Source organism: Tamandua tetradactyla, chromosome 1, assembly GCF_023851605.1.
Source record: "Tamandua tetradactyla isolate mTamTet1 chromosome 1, mTamTet1.pri, whole genome shotgun sequence".
NCBI lineage: Eukaryota > Metazoa > Chordata > Mammalia > Pilosa > Myrmecophagidae > Tamandua > Tamandua tetradactyla.
In genome coordinates, this window is record NC_135327.1 from 6,038,319 (window position 1) to 6,056,479 (window position 18,161).

The 18,161-nt window shown below is 55.3% G+C and overlaps 1 protein-coding gene across 1 annotated transcript in view; it reads left to right on the forward strand.

Annotated features, from left to right (window-relative positions):
* The window catches only part of CDH22 (cadherin 22), a 70,074-nt gene that overhangs the window by 14,566 nt on the left and 37,347 nt on the right, over positions 1-18,161 (forward strand). Inside the window, exons 2-3 of the mRNA XM_077159422.1 lie at positions 452-746; positions 13,008-13,127. Of these exons, the coding sequence (XP_077015537.1) occupies positions 452-746; positions 13,008-13,127 (415 nt within the window). The remainder of the gene's footprint in view (positions 1-451; positions 747-13,007; positions 13,128-18,161) is intronic.

Genomic DNA, 18,161 nt, shown 5'->3' on the forward strand with positions numbered 1-18,161 from the left:
GGGGGGAGGGGATCCAGAGAAGCTTCTGGGAAGAGGTGGCACTTGAGCTGAGCCCTGCAGGATGAGGAGACTTGCAATAGGCGGGGAAGTAAGGGCGGGGTACTCAATGCAGGAGCTGAACCGAGGGCTCCCGTGCTGAAAGCCTTTGGCTTCTTTGTAAAGGCAATGAGGAAACGGAAGGGCTGCAAGCCGGGAAGGACGTGTTCGAACTCCTCTTAGGCTGATGCTCTGGCTGCAGAGGGGAAGGTAGATGGCAGGGCAGGGCTGGAGTGGGGAGAGCCATGGAGAGCTGGGGAAGCCCTCCAGGCCAGACCCAGGGAGGCGGGCCCCGGAGGAGGCTGGCTCAGCGAAGAGGTGGGCTTGGGGAACCGGCGCCCCGTGGGAGCCGAGGTGGGGAGGCCGAGGGCGGCTCCCACCCCAGCCTCCACCCCGCCTTCCCCCGCCTCCCCAGATCCACTCCGACTCGGACGAGGGCGACGGCGCCATCAAGTACACCATCTCGGGCGAGGGCGCCGGGACCGTCTTCCTGATCGACGAGCTGACGGGCGACATCCACGCCACGCAGCGTCTGGACCGCGAGCAGAAGGCTCTGTACACGCTGCGGGCGCAGGCCCGGGACCGCGCCACCGACCGCCCGCTGGAGCCCGAGTCCGAGTTCATCATCAAGGTGCAGGACATCAACGACAGCGAGCCCCGCTTCCTGCACGGCCCCTACATCGGCAGCGTGCCCGAGCTCTCGCCCACAGGTGGGCTGCGGGCTCCAGGGGCGGGGGGGAGCCAGGCTGGCCTGTCCTCGGGGCGGGCGGTGCGGTCGGGAGCTGCCAGGTCCCGGGTGGGAGCCTGCTGTGGGGGGGGATGTGGCTGACCCCTTGGAAAAGGCAGAAGGGCCACGAACCGCTGCCGGGTGCCCAAATGGACTCGGGCAGACTCCCGGGCCCAGTGGCACACGTGGCCAGGGCTGCACACGGGAACTCAGCCGCAGGCGTGATGCAGCTCCCGTGTAGGCAAGCACATGCGATGGGCCCCGTCACGCACATACTCGTGTGTCGTGCACCCACACACAGGCCAACACGCAGGCACAGCCACATGTCTGGACACAGCTTTGCACGCAGGTAGGGCCCCACATACCAGCTGGACAGAGCAGCTGCCCACGCCCCTGCCGCAGCACAGCCCCACACCCCGGCCCGCGCACGCACCGTCGCGCGCAGGCACAGCTGCAGCCCTCCGCTCCCCGGATGAGCACAGCCCTGGGCGCAGCCCCCACCCAGACCCACTCGCGTGCCCAGGTGCACCCAAACATGAACACAGCCACACCAGAAAGACCTTAGTGGGACACAGCGGAAACAAGAGCCAGCCGTGTGCCCAGAGACAGCCTCACACCCTGACATAGCTCATCCCATCCTGCACAGGAAACAGCCCCTCACGCCGCCATGGCTTCTGTCCAGATCAGTCACCAATGTAGACACGAGAAAAGCTGCAGCTAGGCGCAGTCACACTGGGGACCGGCTCCACCGGGCGCGGCCTCAGATGGGCAGAGGCACGGTCAGGTGCACCCACATCCAGCCAGCTCCACTCACTGCCCACGAGGAAGCGACGGCACCCTGAAACCCAGCACTGGGGACCTGGCTCCCCCACACTCATGCCTGGATGTGGCTGCAACCACCCAGGGGCGCTGAACACATAGTTGAATATATAGAAAAATACGAGGAAGCACACCCCCCGAAATACACGTCTGCAAAAGTCCTCAGACACAGCCATACTCAAAAACCCACATTCGTGCCGCTTCAGAGTCTAAAGGTGGGATGGACCTGCCGCCTCCCTCCCCGGGACCCACAGGCAGTTGTCTGACCATCACAGTCCTACTTAGCCTGGGGCTTCCGAGGCCGTGGTAGACACTGGAGTCGTGGGTGAAGGGTACAAGCCAGTGGCCGCCCTCTCCTTCCCCGCCGTGTTGGCCGAAGCCCTCTGCATGTCGGATCTGATAGGAGCAGTGGCCTCGTCTCCTAGACCACACTTGGTCACAGGCCCACTGAGGTCCCGGCTCACGCTCTGTCACTGAGTCAGTGAGGCCAGGGGCTTGTTCTTGCCTCTCTCTGAGGCTGGCTGACAGAGGCTTGGGTGTTTGAGTTCCTAGGGGAGTGTGCCGTTGGCCCCAGCTCCCACAGGCTGGGCCAGACCTGACAGGTTGGTGATAACGAGAAGCAGCTAGTAAGGGAAGAGGGTGAAGTGAGTCACTGGGAATTCTGGGGTCCAAGGAATGAGGAAAGTGGGGAGCAGTGAAGACATGTGTGTGATTGTGGGCTGGTATATACCCACTATGGATAAGCACGTGTGTGTGATGTGCATATGCATTCACATACGTGTGCAGACATGGCTAGCCAAATGGCCCCTTAAGGCCTGCACTTGCACACGGCATGCATGCCCTGTGTCTCTTGTTCATTCCACACACTTGGAATGAATGTGTGCATTCATTCATTCAGCCAATATTTTCTGAGTGCCTACTATGTGCTAAGGAATGTTCTAGGCACTGAGAAGACAGCAGTGAACAGGCAGATGAGACAGGAGATGCCCTCCTGTTCTTGCGGAGGGCATGTTCTGGCTGGAGGAGACAATGAGCAAATGAACAAATGCATCATTGGTCCAGGAAATCCTCTCTGAGGTGACGTTGAAGCAGAGACCTGAAAGAAGCGGGCTCTGGTGGAAGAGCATTCCAGGCAGGGGAACAGAATGTGCAAAAAGCGCTGAGATTGAATTCCCTTGAAGAATTCAGAGGGTGCCAGTGTGGCTGCAGCAGAGCGAGTGTGAAGGTAAATAGAGATGGAGAGGAGGCCAGACCATGCAGCCACGGAGAACCCAGCCAGGGCATGGCCTCTTAAGCTGAGTGAGCTGGGAAGTCGGTGGAGGGTCTTGTTCAGAGGAGTGACCTGGTCTGAGTTAGAGTTAACAGGACCCCATGATTACTCTGCAAAGAATAGATGACGGTAGGGGGTGGCAGGCAAGGACAGAAGCAGGTGGCCCATTGAGGAAGACATTGCAAATGATCAAGGCAGGAAAAGATGGCTTTGAACAAGGTGGCACCAGTGAAGGTGTTGAAAAGAGGTCACCTTTAGGGTATATTTTGAAAGTACAGCTGAAAGCATTTGCTAATGATTGGCTGTGGGATGTGAGAGAAAAAAATACTCAATGACTGTCAGGATTTTGACTGGAGCAATGAAATAAATGGAATTTCCATTTGTTGAAAGGGGAGAAACAGTGAGAGGAACAGATTTGGGATGGAGGGAAATCAAGAGTTTGAATTCAGATGTGCTCACGTAGAAATACATATGAGACAACCAAGTGGAGAACTTGAAAAAAGCAGTTCAGGGGAGAAGTCTGGGTTGGAGAGATCAAGTTGGAAGTTGTTGATGGCAAATACCCATGGAATTTCAGAGCCCAGTGGGAGCCTGGAAATCAGTTCTGCAATTTGGGGAAACTGAGGCTCAGAACGGCAGTGGCTTTCCCAAGGTCACAGAGCAAGTCAGAGGCAGCACAAGCTCCTGGCTTCCCTGACCCAGCAGCTTTCACCCCCTAACTCAGACTCTGATCTAAGACGGCCTGTGCCTGTCTCCCTTCACCCAGCGCTGCCTTGTTTGTTTCTGCCTGGAAAAGGCCAGAAGGGCCGTAAGAGACGAGGCTGGAGAAGAAGGCAGGTGCCATGCCTGAAGAAAGCAGAAGTCATGCTTGAGGGAAGCAGGTAGCCTGGGAAAGGCTTAAACAAGGAATTTGTGTGGTCAGGTCTGCATCTTAGAAAGTGGACACTGGATGGGGCTGGGGGTGCAGGCCCTGTAGCCACAAAAGCAGCTCACCCCTCATTACCTCACTCTCTCTTCTGCTCTGTGAGGTTGGCAGACTGAGGTGAGCACCACAGTGAGCAGAGGGAGCACGGAGGCTCGGGGAGGGACCGAGCAGACTAGTGATGGAGCAAGTAGCTGGGCTCAGCTCCCAGCCTGTCGGAATGTCAGGGGTCTTTAAAAAGATGTCCAGGCCAGACCCTCGTTGCCCAGATGGGGAAAGTGAGGCTGGGAGGAGGGGAAGGACTCGGTCAAGGTCACTCTGTGGATAGGTGGTCAGAGCGTCAAGGCCACGTGTCTAAGGACACCCAGCCCTGCCTCCCCTCCGTCCCCCAGCCCTCTGACCCTCACAGGCCACTCAGAAAAAAGTCGGGCAGGGGATGAGCTGGGGAATCCAGGTCGGGGAGGGAAAGAGCAGAAATTAAATTAGCTTATTTCATTTGAGCAATTTTTTGAAGGGGAAGCAAATCTGACACGGGGTGCTTATGGAGACTGCAGGCGGCTTCGGAAATCAGTCACAATTACTGAGCTTCCTGATCGGGGGCTGGGGGAGGCGGTGCCGACAAGCGGTGCCAGGGTCTGGGCAGCTTTGGAGATCAGAGGGAGCAGGGGCGCAGCTTGGGACATGAAAGGCAACAGCGCTCACAAATTAAACCGCGCACAGCTTAAAAGGGAAGAGGAATGTGCCGGGGGCTTCCAATGAGCCACGCTTCTGAGAAGGCGACATCAAGCCAAGCTGCACCTGGTGCAGCAAAGCAGGTGGCGAGCTGAGAGTCAGGAGGCCCGGCTCCCCCCTGACCTTGGGCAAATCCGCTACCCTCTCTGGGCCCCAACTTGCCCATCTGCTCATTGAAGCGATTCATTCATTGAAAGCTATTTACTAATGCCTACTACCACCCAAAGTACATGCTGGTACAGGGAGAGGGGCTGTCAAGAAATAAACAGGCAAATACATCATACGCCAGGTGCTGTAGGTGCTATGAAGCATAAGGGAATTCTTCTGTGTGGTTAAGGGAGCCCTATTTTAGAGAGAGTGGTCAAGAAAGGGGACATTTCAACAAAGAGCTGAAGGAACTAAAAGAATAAGCTAAGGAGCTATCTAAAAGCTGATCTTCAAACTTTATTGTGCATCCAAATTACCTGGGGTGTCTATTAAAACAGGTTGCTGGTCTCCACCCCCAAAGTTTCTGCTTCAGTAAGTCTGGGATGCAACCCAAGAGTTGGCATTTCTAACACATTCTCAGGAGGTGCCAGTGCCGTGGCCCAGGGACCACACATCTCGAACCACTAAGCTACTGTAGGAGTATTCCAGGCAGTGGGAACAGCAGGTACAAAGGTCCTGAGGCAGAGCAAGGAGGCCAGTGTAGTAGAAGAGAAGATTGAATGAAGGGGAGCATGTCCAATAAGGGCAGAAGAAGTAACAGAAGCCAGATGACAAAGGACTCAGTAGCCATTGAAAGGTTTTTGATTCTGAGTGACATTGGGAGCAGAGGAGTGGCACGAGACAATGTACATTTTCAGTCAATGACATGTGGGCCACCATGTTGAAAACAGACTGTAGTGGGCAAGGTTGGAAATAGGGAGAGCAGGAGAGAGGCAACTGCAATAGTACAAGCAGGAGGGGATGGTGACATGAACCAGTACAGGTAGAAGAGTTGGATCCTGGATGGACTTTGCAGGTACAGTCAGCAGTCAGTGAGTGATTGGATATGGGGAGGAGGGAGAGAGGAGCTGAGGATGACATCACGATTTCTGCCCCAGGAGGCTGGATGGAGGGCGCTGCTATTACTACATAGCAGCTGGAACGCTCCAGAGGGAGCACGTTTGCAGCACACAATTAAGAATTCACTTTGGACATGTTGAGACTGAGACGTCTACTGGAAATCCAGGCAAAGATGTCAAGGAGGCAGTTGAATCTATGAGTCTGGAGGTCAAAAGAGATCAGAGCTAGAGATACAACTTTGGAAGTTGTCAGCAGAGAGAGGAAATTTGAAGCGTGAGGCTGGATGAGCTCACCAGGGGAGTGAGTTCTGATGCAGGAGAGTCAGAATGGAGGCTCTCTCCATGCAGAGGGACCAGGCTGCTTCTCTGGGATGTCACAGTCGGACTAAGGGATGGAGAGAGGATTCGTCATGGCCCCATACCCAGTTCAACTCCACTCACTCGTTAGTATCAACTGTGTACAAAACACTGTACTTGGCACCGTTGAGGATACAGAAATGAGAAGCTCAGTTCAACACATATTTATTAGTTGCTACTTTATTCTGGGCACTGCAGGGGATGTAAAGATAAGTAATTGAATTAAATCCACAAATGTTTATTAGCACCCATTATATACAAGGCCTCCAATGGACTTGGCTCGGAGGGGATTGCAAAGATGAGTCACCCGACTTAGCAAACATTTATTAGCACCTACTTTATATATAGCCCCACAGGGGATAGAAAAATAAGTAGTTGCTTTCAATTCAATAAACATATATTAGCGTCTACTAGGAAACTAGCACTTTGCTAGGGATATGGTGGTGCAAGGATGAGCGAGACACCGCTTATGACCTCAAAGGCGTAGCGGATCTGTTTCATCGCTTGTACCAACTCTGATGAATTGGTGGTGGTGGGAGGGCTGTGTTGAGCAGGTTTCTGAAGGCTCATTCAGACTCATAAGAAAAAATACTGCAATCGATTAGTGATGTCTGGTGCGAGCAAAAGGAGAATGGGGTGGCACGTAGGCCACAGAGTTGGCCTTGCTCAACTGAGGGATTGGGGCTCTGCAGAACAGGGAAAAGGACAGGGGCCCTGACACAGCCACTTTCCCGTGGATTCCAATTCTGCTGTGAGTAGCAGCTTTCATAGATGGAAAAAGGCTGTTTTGTAGTGCAGCCTCTACTTCTTGGGACATTCACTAAATAATAGCTATCAGCCAATATTGCTTTCCCAGAGCTATTTCCTTTTATTCTCACAAAGCTGGGGAATAAGCTGGGCAGGTATCGCTGTCCCCATTTTGCCGATGAGGAAATAAATGCAATGAGAGATAAAGTGACTTGTTTGAGGTTCCAGGGACAGAGCTAGAGCCAGAAGTACATCCAGTCTCTGGAACCAGCCCCCGAGTTCCTGGCCTCAGCCTGCATGACTGCCCGCGGGGAAACCGTCCCAACCATTTCTGGAGCTTGTACAGGACCTTACAGCTTACACGGCACTGTCACATCCTCATCTCCTTTCACCTGCCCAGGGTGAAAGGGGCTCTCTTGGCGTGAGTGTTGGCACCTCCATTTTACACCTCAGGAACCTGAGGCCCGAAGAAGGGAAGGGAATTGTAATTGGGAGAGCACGCTGTCTCACTCCCAACTCCAGCGCTTATAGGGAAGGAGAGGGTGGCAGAGAGGAAAGGAAGGAAGCAGGAGGCAGCGTCTTCCCCCAGGGTCTCATTCGGGACAGGCAGCAGCAGGCTGGGAACCTCCAATCGCCCTGTCTTCAGCTGGAGATAGGAAGGCTCAGCCGCCCCAGGCCCAGGCGAGGAATCAATTGCTGGCCTCTGCAGAGACAACTTCTAAAGATGTTTTTAATTAAAGTCCAAGAAGATCTATACGTGCAATATCTCCTCGCCTAGCAACGGCACTGGCTTTCACCGCCTGGATTGTGGGGAACGGGACAGGAGGCTGCTGGGGGGCGGGGGGTGGGTGGCAGCGAAGAGCAGAGGTCCCGCCTGCGGGAGTGGGCCCGTGACCCTGCTGACCTCGACAGGCAGGAGTGCACCCAGGTCTCTCTCTTTGCCTTGTCCATCAATGAATCATTCAACAAACACGAATGGCAAGCCCTGGCTCACCTAGGTCGTGAAGGTGACAAAGCCAGCATCCAGCCCTCACGGGCCTAGCACATAGTAGGCGCTCTGTGCATGCTGAGTGCATGAATGGAATGGAATTATGAGCCAAAAATGTTTCCGCAAGTGGCAGAGTGGTGCTAGTGCGGACACAGAGTGCTGCTGTCCCACATGGACAGGGTCATCTTAGCTGAGATCCCCATTTAAGTGTGGAGAGGACACATGGGGGGCCTCAATTTGGGATCATACAAGCGTCCCCCCTCCCTCTCTGGGGGACATATTAGATTCCCACTCACACACTTAGGGGTTCCCTGTAGGGCCCAGTCTGTGGCTGGGATGCAGTAAGAAAGAATGAATGAGGAGGGCATTTGGGAGGCTCCTGGAGACTCTGGAGAAGCGAGTGTTTGCAGCGTCGGGAGCCCCCACCCCATAAAGCCAAACTTCACCTTTCTTGAGCCTGCTCGCATTCCCTCCCCCCTCCCCTTGTTTCATATGAATCTCTGTCTCCATTTCTGCTTACCTCTGCTTTCCTACCTCTTTCTATACCTCTCGCTGTCTCGCTTTCTCCCTGACTGTCTGTATCTCTGTCATTCTGACTCTCGCGTCTTTGTCTCTGTCCTAGTGTGTCTGTCTGTCTCAGGGTGTCTCTGTTTTCCCTCTTTCTCTCTGCCTCTCTGCTCCCCTTTCTCTCTGGGTCTCTGTCCTTTTGTCCCTTGTTTCTTTCCCCATCTGTCTGTGCCACCTTCTCTGTCACTTGCCTCTGGGCCTGCCCCCTCCCCCTCTATCTGGTGACACCCCCCACTCCCCGCAGCCACTTTCCTGGCCTCCTGTGACTCATCCGTCTCTATTAGGCCTCCCAGGCCTGGCGGCGGCACCAGGTGGAATCTGCCCCAGGAGCCACATTACAAGTGATGATGGAAGAGGGAGCCGGGGAGGGGTCAGCTGAGGAGGGGGCATAAGGCGGGGAGCTTGAGAGGGGGCTTGTTTCCCGTGTAATCTGAACATTACCAGAGACTGGACAGGTGGTTTTTAATTTTTAATAGAAAGCATTCTGTGCAGTTCTGGAAGCTGTAGGGGTTGGGGCTTTTTTTTCAATTTTTTATAAAGTTTGAGAAGCTAAATGTGAGCCAAGGGTCTCCCCAAGCCACGCGGGGTGGCAGAGGGAGGCAGGGAAGAGGCGAGCTGGTAATAATCACAGATGTCTTCATAACGATGGCATGCGGTCCCTTGTCTGAGGACCCTGTTCCTTTCCTAGGTACCCCATCTCCTTTTTCTCACTGAGTGGGAGGGGGGGTGTCCCACAACCAGGGAGGCAGGAGGGATCGAGTGTTATCTTCACTTTAGAGTGGGGAAACCGATGCCCAGTGAGGTCAGGTAATGTCCCGAGGGCCGGGCTGGGCTGGGGTTCACATCCTGGGGCCCGAGCCCCACTCCACGTGGCGCCTGAGCCAGCTGTGGCCCCTCCTGAGGCTTCTGGGACCGAGTCTTGGGTCTTAGTCATATGCCATGAATAGTGAGGCTCGGCCAGGGGGAGAAAACAGGAAAGAATTCCGGCCTGGGAACCAGGACACAGGTTCCAGGACTGGCTCCATGACAAGCCTCGTCAGAGTCGCCCAGATGGACCCGAGCTGCTTGTTGTCCCGGGGTCTCTTGAGCCGAGGCTGGCCTTCGGGCCTCCTGAGCATGCAGAGAGAGGGGACAGGACCGATCGCCCAGCGAGCGCACACGACATGCCCGGCTCCACCTGCCACCTTAATCCATCGTCTCAATCCCTGAAAGACAGAGATTACAGGCGGGGAAACTGGTTAGCTGGGTGGAAGGCCTGGCCGCAGCTGCCGGGTGGACAGACCTGGCTGTGAATCTTTCCCTACCGACAGTGAATGATGTGGCCTCGGGAAAGTCGCTGCACTCCTCTGTGACGCCGTTTCCCATCAGTTCAGTGAGGTGGTGGATGTAGGGCTGCAGTTACCAGCCCGGGACACATTTTAGAATCCCTCTGGGAGTTTGGAAAAATAGCTTTGCCCGGCCCCCGCCCCAAGAGAGGCCTATTTAATTGTTCTGGGGTGGCACGCAGCATCAGTTTTATTTTAAAGCTCCCCAGGAGATTGTAACGGGCAGCCAGGTTGAGAAACGCCAGCCTCTGTGCTCTCCAAGGACCAGCTTTCCAGCTGGACACTCCACGTGGCTCCCTGGGCTCCAAGAGTGCATTTACCCAGGAATCAGCTGGGTAACCCTTTCTGCTCCAGTCTGGTCTTAGGCCCTCTGACCCACCTAATAGAGGGGCTGAGAAGCAGCCCCTCTGCACTCAGCCCTCCCAACCCAGTCCAGCCCTGCTTCTAGGACTTCCAACTAGAAGCAGCTGTCAGGAAGGGAGAATCCTGAACCTAACTTCTTGCCCCGCCCCCCTCCTTCTCCCGTTCTCTGACACTTACTGTTACTCCTGTTCCACAAATGAGGACATTGAGACACGAAGGGATCCATTGCTTAATCTTATTCAGCCTCTACTTCCTCATCTGTAAGGCAGAAATCCTTGAAGGGCTCAACCTCCAGACCTTACTGTACAAATTCCATGAGAAAACATAAAGTATAAAGGCAGCACCAAACAAAGTATTCAATAAGTGATAATGATCATCATTATTATTAAATAGTGATATATAATGAGTTTCATTATTCATTCCTATTTCATTATCCATTCGTATTTACACTCTTTACCGTGCGTAGCAGTTTTCTTAGCTGTGAAATGGGAATGATGCAGTGGAATGCTGCAGCCGGCTTGTACAGGTCACGAGTGCCAGATATTTTCAGGAGTTTTGCAAGCCGGTGGAGGTCACGTTGGCAGCTTGCAATTGGCCCTCATGGGAGTATTTACACCACAGAAATCAGCAAACACCACAAAGCAGGTCATTCCATCCCAGCTCTCACCCACCCCCAGCCTGTGGTTAAACATGTACCAGCAAACCACTGCATCTCCCCCAGAGTTGGTGCCAGGACTGATGGACTCGATGGTGCATTGTGAGATGTAAACTGCTGAACCTGGGGGGCTGCCCCTGAGGCACCCCCACAGCAGCCACAAGCCTGGCACCCTTTTATCTGCTGATTCTGGGGAGCTGCTGGCCTGTGGAGAAGGCGGGAGGGGCATGTGGCTGAGGAAGCCTTCCCCGGCGCCTGGGGAGCCCGTGTGAGTCACTGACCCCACGCCACCCCATGCATGGACATTAACTGCAATGGCTGCAATAAAGCATCCGGGATTGGGGAAATGACTCCATCATCCCCGCGGGAGTCCCTGGGACGCAGCCAGGGAAGGAGAGCGCTCAGCTGGCTCCCTGGGGACTCACTCAGCCTGATGTGCCTTGCCCCGGGTGGGGGTGGGGGGCCCACAGCGGGGAGGGGTTACGAGAGAGGCTCAAACAGCCACAACGGGCACAAACAGCCACTATTTATTGGGTACCCCCCAAGAGCCTGATGCTTTATTTACCGCCTCCATTTCAGCACCTCCATGAGGAAGGCGTGATTGTGCCATTGTGCACTGGCAAGCGCTGCAAGGACAGCCGCCACCTGCATTTATGCAGTGCCTGGCGTGGGCTAGGCACGGTCCTCTGGGCTGAACATCCAGGTCTATTTGAATTCTCACGACAACCCCAAAAGTTCTGGAGCAGTGTCACTCCCATTTCACACATGAGGACGTTGAGGCACAGGGGGGCTCCCAACGTGCCCTCAGTCACACTGCAAGTCAGTGGTAGAACCGCCATTGATCGGGACTCAGTCTACCGAGCCGCTGTCCCCACAGTCACTGTGTCTGCGCTGGCACTGCCACCCACAGGGGTTTTGGCATCAGAGGGCCCTGGATGCAAATTTTACCACTTTCTCGCTGTTTGCCCTTAGTCAGGGCTCCTCCTCTATCTGACCTGTGGCCTCACCTGTCATATTAGAGGGGCCACTCTGCCTTGCCGAGAGGTGGTGGGGGTTGGAGTGGCTGGGGGAGCCGGGCTCGGGGGACATTCAGCAGGAGTTCATGCCTCATACGGTCAGCAGGTGCCTGTGGTTGAGCCCTTGGCTTTGAGTAGGAGACCCCCAGCCCTCAGCCTCGGGAGGCAGGGGGCCTGCCCACCACACCGCTCTTCCCCGGCTTCTCCAGGCAGCTGTGACACGGTTGAGACGGAGCTGGAGCTGCCAGGGAGAGAGGCGCATTGCAGGGCCGGTTCAGGAGGCTCGGGCTGGGAGGGGGGACCTGCAGAGGGAAATGAGAAATGCAAAAGAATGAAAAATAAATACATGTGTCTGCCTGGAGTGATGGAGGGCCTGGGGCTGGAGGCGGGGGAGGTGGCGGCAGGCGGGCTGAGCAGAATTGCTGCCCCAGCACTTCAGGGCCTCCCTCATTAGCCAGGTGGTGACCTGGCCTCACGTCTCCGGAAAGGTTGGGGTGGACCAGACTGGCTGGACTGGGGTGGGGGCTGGGGTCTCGCGCCTGCTCCTCCGTCTGACCCACCCCCACCCTGCTTGGTCCAGCCTCACGCGCCAAGCCCTGCTTTCGTCAAATTGAACATGATGTCAAATTAGAGCCATCTCGGACAGGCCGGGAGAAGCTCCCAGTTTAATGAGGCAGCGTCGAAAATCAATAACTTAATTGCCGCTGTTTGATGGACTTTTATCCAATTTATACTCTCCCCTGCAGCCTACGTGCTGAGCATGAGGAGGAGGGGGTCTGTCTGGGCCCCCGGGGGAGGGCCGAGGAGGGGCCGGGGGTCCCAGCCACCTACTTCCCAAAGGGAGACCTGGGCCCTGCCCCTCTCCTGCCCAGGGCTGCGATGACCAGGGGACGGTGGCCCTGGGTCCCCCATGAGTTCCATCCCCCTCCCACCCCATCTCCCTCAAAGCAGGGGGCACAGACGTGCCTGGCTGGAGCAGGAGGGGCTGGGGTGGGGGCCTGGTTCCCAGCCCCCCTCTGCCTCTGAGCTGGCCCTTCCTGCCCCTCCCCGCACTGAGCGGGTGCTGCTCTGTGCCAGCTTCAATTGCATCCCCTGCACCCCCTGAATCAGGGACTAGAGTTAACCCCATTTTGCTGAAGGGGAAACTGAGATTCAGAGAGGCTACCAACCCTTGTCCGAGCCCCCCAGCTGGGACCCACTGCAGCGACCTGTGGACTGGGATGGGACCCCACCGCCGCAGGTGGAGCCTCCACCTGGCAGGAAGCTGGCTGGGACACACGTGGTGGGGTGGGGGCGAGGGGCGGGGACAGGGGCGGGGTAGGCTCCCAGGACCTCTGGGCGGGGCTCCTCTCCCCGCTTCCCAGGGGTGGGGTGAGTGGGGGTGGTGAGCACAGCGGCGCCAGCTGACCCCTGTCTCGCTTGGTCCCCCGGGCCCAGGCACGTCGGTCATGCAGGTGATGGCCTCGGATGCGGATGACCCCACATACGGCAGCAGCGCTCGGCTGGTGTACAGCGTGCTGGACGGAGAGCGCCACTTCACCGTGGACCCCAAGACCGGTGAGGGGCGGGGTGGGGGCAGGGCCAGCGAGGCCGCAAGGAGGACCCAAGAAAGCAAAAGCGTGGGCAGGGGGTGAGGGGCCCCCAAAAGACTTGAGAGGTCTGAGCTCAGTGGCCGCATTTGTCCCTGGAGGTAAAGTGAGGCAGGCGTGCCCGCAGCCCTCACAGGGCTACAAGTGCAGCTCGGGGCGAGGGCTGGTGACCTTTTCTGCAGTTTGGGAAGCTGGGTTCCCAGGGCTGGTGTTGAGCTGATGAAGAGGCTTTCCAGCAGAGACAGAGACGGCTGGGGGGGTGGGGGGTGGCATCTGTTTTTGCTTATTTGTCCCCCACCGTCAACACCAGCATCCCCAGCCACCCACCCGCCCCACTTCAACTGGAGTTGTGCAGCTGGGAGTGGCTTGTGGTGCTCTAACCAGCCTCCCCCCGCCCCGGGTGGAAGGGGCAGGGTGGGAGTGAAGGCTGGAGGTGAGATCAGAACCACAGACCGTTTAGCAGATACCATCCTGGGGCTCACAGTTGGGTGGGGACAGGGCACTGGCAAATGCACACGCGATTAGGGTACATGGGCAAGAATAGGGTTTATGGCTTTTTGGAGGCATGGCAGCAAATTCCCAGAGGAGAAGTAGGGGTTGACAGAGAAGGGCGTTCCGGGCAGAGGGCACTGCGTGCCAAACATTGGAAGAAACAGCTTGACGCAAGAGGGGAACTGAAGCAGCTCAGCCTTGGGGGAGCGGGAGTGTTGAGAGGTGAGGCGGGGAGGCTGGCAGGGGCCTGGCTGGGCCGGGTCCCAGGCTAAGGAGCTTAGATTTATCCTGGCAGCAAGGCAGGGGGAGAGAGGGGAGTGGAGCGGGGAGGGTGGGGGCTGCATTGGGTGAGCACAGAGTTACAGTCGCGTTCGCTTACACATAATGTCTTCATTTTGTTTCCTCCTTGCAAGAGTAAGACATTTTGGAAAGCATTCCAACATTAAAGAAATGTAAAAACTACAAAATGAAAGCCACCTCCCAGCCCCCAGACCCAGTTATTGCAGCCCCAAAAGGTAGCCACTTGGTGTCAAGATCCTATGAGAACTTGGGCTTGTTCGCTTGAAAAATATTTTTTGAATAGATAATGCATTTCAGAACTCAAAATTCAAAAAGTCCAAATGGATATTTTAGTGATGATCCGTCACACCATCCAATCTCCCGGCCACCCAGTCTCTGTCCCTAAGGAAACCAATGTAATTTTCTTGTGCGTCTTTACAGAAAATAGGAACATGCATTTGTTTTATTTTCTTACACAAATGGTAGCTGTGCGGACACACTACACACACTGCTTACCTTTTTCCCTTAACAATACATCTTGAAGATTATCCCAAATCAGTACATAAAGAGCTTCCACATTCTTTTATTTAACTGCCGTTATGGATACACTAAAATTTATTTTGCCAGTCCCCTATTGATGGACACTTCCAGTGTTCCCAATCTTTTGCTACAATGAGCACCGCTGCAACGGATAACCTCATACATACATCATCTTTCGCGTGTGCAAGTGTATCTGCAGGATAATTTTCGGGAAAGTGGAAAAGCTGGGTCAAAGAGCATGTGCAGTCGGAATCGCAATAGATATTACCCGAGTGTGCCAGATTACACGCCCGCAGCCAGGAGTGAGAGCACCTGCCTCCCTCCCCTCCCCCACCAGGTGGGTTCATTGATGGCTTTTAAGCAGCAAAGTGACATGATCAGGTTTTCATTTTAACAAGCTCCCTCGACTGCTGCTGTGGAGTATGGCTCAGAGGTGGGAACTGGAGGTGGGGAGCCCCTAGAACCTGGGGTGCCCAGCGTATCTCTCCAAAGGACGAGGAGCAAAGGCCCACGCTCTTTCTCAGCTCCCACCTGGGCTCCTGAATCCCCTTCCCCTAGTTAGGGGGCCGGAAGTGATGAGGCTTGGTCCTGAGAGTTAGTTGAGATGTGAGGGAGGAGAATGGGCGGGCTCAGTGAGGTCCTGCAAAGGGCAAACCCTCAGAACGCGGGGCCTGGGTGAGCCTGCAGAAGTAGGTCGAGGGAAGAATCGGGGGATACCTAACTTTGGGGCCTGGGCTGGGGAAGGTACCCCCTACAGAAATAGAGGAATGTGCATTAACAAAACTACCTAGAAGCTGAGGACTCAATGAATGTGTCCTGGAATCTGGTCCCAGATCCAAAGGATTCAGTTGAAACCATATTGGCTTTAAGGTGATGAGAGAACCGGTAAGAAATATCTAGAGCATTGCACAAGCCATCTGAAATCTGGGCCTGGGGTGCTGAGACTAGTTAAGTTTCTTTAAGTTCTCGTTTCCCCAGGCTTGTTGTGAGGATCAGTGAGGAGGGGTTCATTCATTCATTCATTCATTCAGCGACTGTTTATTGAGTGCCTACTACGTGCCTGGCTCTGTTCTAGGCACTGGTGAGGGATACAGAAAATAACCAAGTGAGCATATTATATAGTCAGGTAGTGATGGGTGGGGACTAGGAAGACACATAAAACAGGGTAAGGAGATAGATGAAGAAATCAAGACAGCAGAGTTCTCACCTGCTATGCTGGAGACCAATTCCCGGTGCTTGCCCATGTGAAAAAAAGAGAATCAAGACAGGCCCTTCTGGGGAGGTTACTTTGGGCAGAGACCTGAATGAAGTGAGGGTGGAGCCACGTGGAGACCTGGGGGGAGCACCCTGCAGGCAGAGGTTGCATCGTGTGCATGAAAAGCTCAGTGCCGGCACCAGTGTAGACCTTAGCAGGGATGATGGGGGTGAGGAAGGCTTCCTCCATGGAGCCTAAGAGGCAAGGGCTTTAGAGTTGATGAACTTTCCATAGGAAAGGGAGCGAGAGAACCTAGGAATAAGGAAAAGGCCAGGACTGACTCCTGGGGGGTGGCAGGGGTGGGCGTGTGGAGGCTCAGACACCACGAAAGCAGAAGGGAAGCCAAACCCTGAGAAAGCGCATCCCCGGCTGCAGAAGGCTGGGAGAGGAAGGCTGGCGAGTGAGAGGCCGTAGGGCCCGGGATGGCGGGCCAGTGAGCACGGGGCCAGGCAGGTGGAGGAGTCCAGGTGGGGTCCTTGTTCCTGGGGCCCTGGGGACAACAAGGGTCTCTCAACTTCCTCAGACAGACATGTCCCACGAATTTCCAGAGTTTTCCTCCCCCTACTCACAGCCCCACAACAGGAGCTGCCCTGATGCCATTCCCAGCCCCAGCTCCATTTCCCCAGCCAGGAATATTCCACTGCTGCGGCTCTATATTTAGCAGCTGCTGCAAGGTACAGTCTGTTCTCGCTGTGCAGCTAGCGGGGAGCAGAGCTGGAACAGGGCCTGAGAGGAAGGTGTGAGGAGCGGGGAGGGGGGGGCACCCAGGTCCCAGGGCCACAGAAGGAATTACCTTGCATGTTTCAAAGGCCAGGCTTGCTGGCCACCCTCTACCCCCAGAGGCGACAGGGATGGCATTTGTGGGCTAATGAGGCGTCACACGGGCTCCCGGGCCACCTCTGCAGCATTTGGAGGAGGCGGCGGGGGGGGGCGGCGGGAACAACAGCTGGAGGTGGGGGCCGTGGGTGAGGAGCGGACAGCAGGGAGCCGTAGCCGGGTTATAATTCCCAGCCCCCTCCCACCACCACCTCTGCACACACCCAGAGCCGCCCTCGGAGGCTTCCAGATCGCTGCTGAGGGTCCTCTACTGGGCCAGAGATGTTCGTTTTCCCAGGGAGGAGTGAAGCCAGTATTTGTTGGGCGCTTCCTAAATGTCAGCTCCTGGGGTCAGGGTGGAGAACTAGACCTGGTTTCTGCCCACACAGAGCTTTTGTTCTAACAGAGAAGGAAGAAACAAATAGGCAACTACATGCAAGCTGTGAGAGGGGAAGTGCGGGGGCTGTGGGGTCAGACAGTCTGAATGTTTATTGAGCACCTACTATGTGCCAGCCCCTATAGATGAGATGATGAGCCAGCCAGGGGACTTTTTTCTGAGGGTGTCTGACTCAGGACTTGAGAAGGGAGCTTAGCAAGGCATCTCCAAAAAGTGAGACCCAGTGCTGGGAGCTTTGTCTCATTTAATCCTCTCAACTGCCCCACTGAGTGGATATCCCCATGTTGCAGAATTGGAAACCGAGGTTCAGGAAAGCTCAAGAATTTGCCCAAGGTCATGTAGCAAGCAAATGGCAGAAGGAAGACTTGAATCCACATTTAACTTTAAAGCCCCTCCTTTTTTTGCCCTGCCCACCTTGTCCAGCAGTGGCAAGAGTAGGTCCTCAGTGAGGGTCTAATAACAGGATACATCAATGAATGAATTTGCAGAGCCAGAGGTTTCAAGAACAACTTCATGGATTGATTTGCGATGTTTTTTTAGCCCAGGCCCCCCAGGAGCGCAACAGCCACCACTGTGCTTCTCCCGGCATCAGGGCTAGAGTGGAAACAGGACATAGTAGATAAAATACACCATAAATCCCTTCCCTTCCTGCCCGGAGCCTCTTTGCCACTCCTCTCATCAGCAAGTGGAGTCTGTTTCTCCACCCCTTGAATCTGGGCTGGCTTGTGACTTGCTTGGGCCAGTAGCATGTGGCAGATGTGATGTGATGCAGCTTCTAAGACTAAGCTTAAGAGACCTCCCAGGTTGGAACATTGTTGAGGCCACCAGGTAAGAAGTCAGCCCAGCCTGCTGGAGGCTGAGAGAACCTGGCAGCCCAGCTGACGGCCAGAATCAACTGCCAGACCTGTGAACGAGAACCTGGCAGCCCAGTCGATCCTGCAGTTAAAGCAGCTGCATGAGTGAGCCCTGACGAAACCAGCTGAGGGACCACCCAGCCAGCTAATTTCTGTGTCAGCTACTGCTGTGTAACAAACCACCCCCACGCTCAGTAGCTTCAAACGACAATGCTTTCTTATCTATCACAACTCTGTGGTCTGTCTGGGCAGCTCTTTTGCTGGGGTCCCTCATGTCACAGCCGTCAGCTGCCAGACAGCTGGGTCCCTCTTTCTGCTTGGGTCACGTTTGCAGATGTCCCATTAGCCAAGGCAAGTCACATAGCAAAG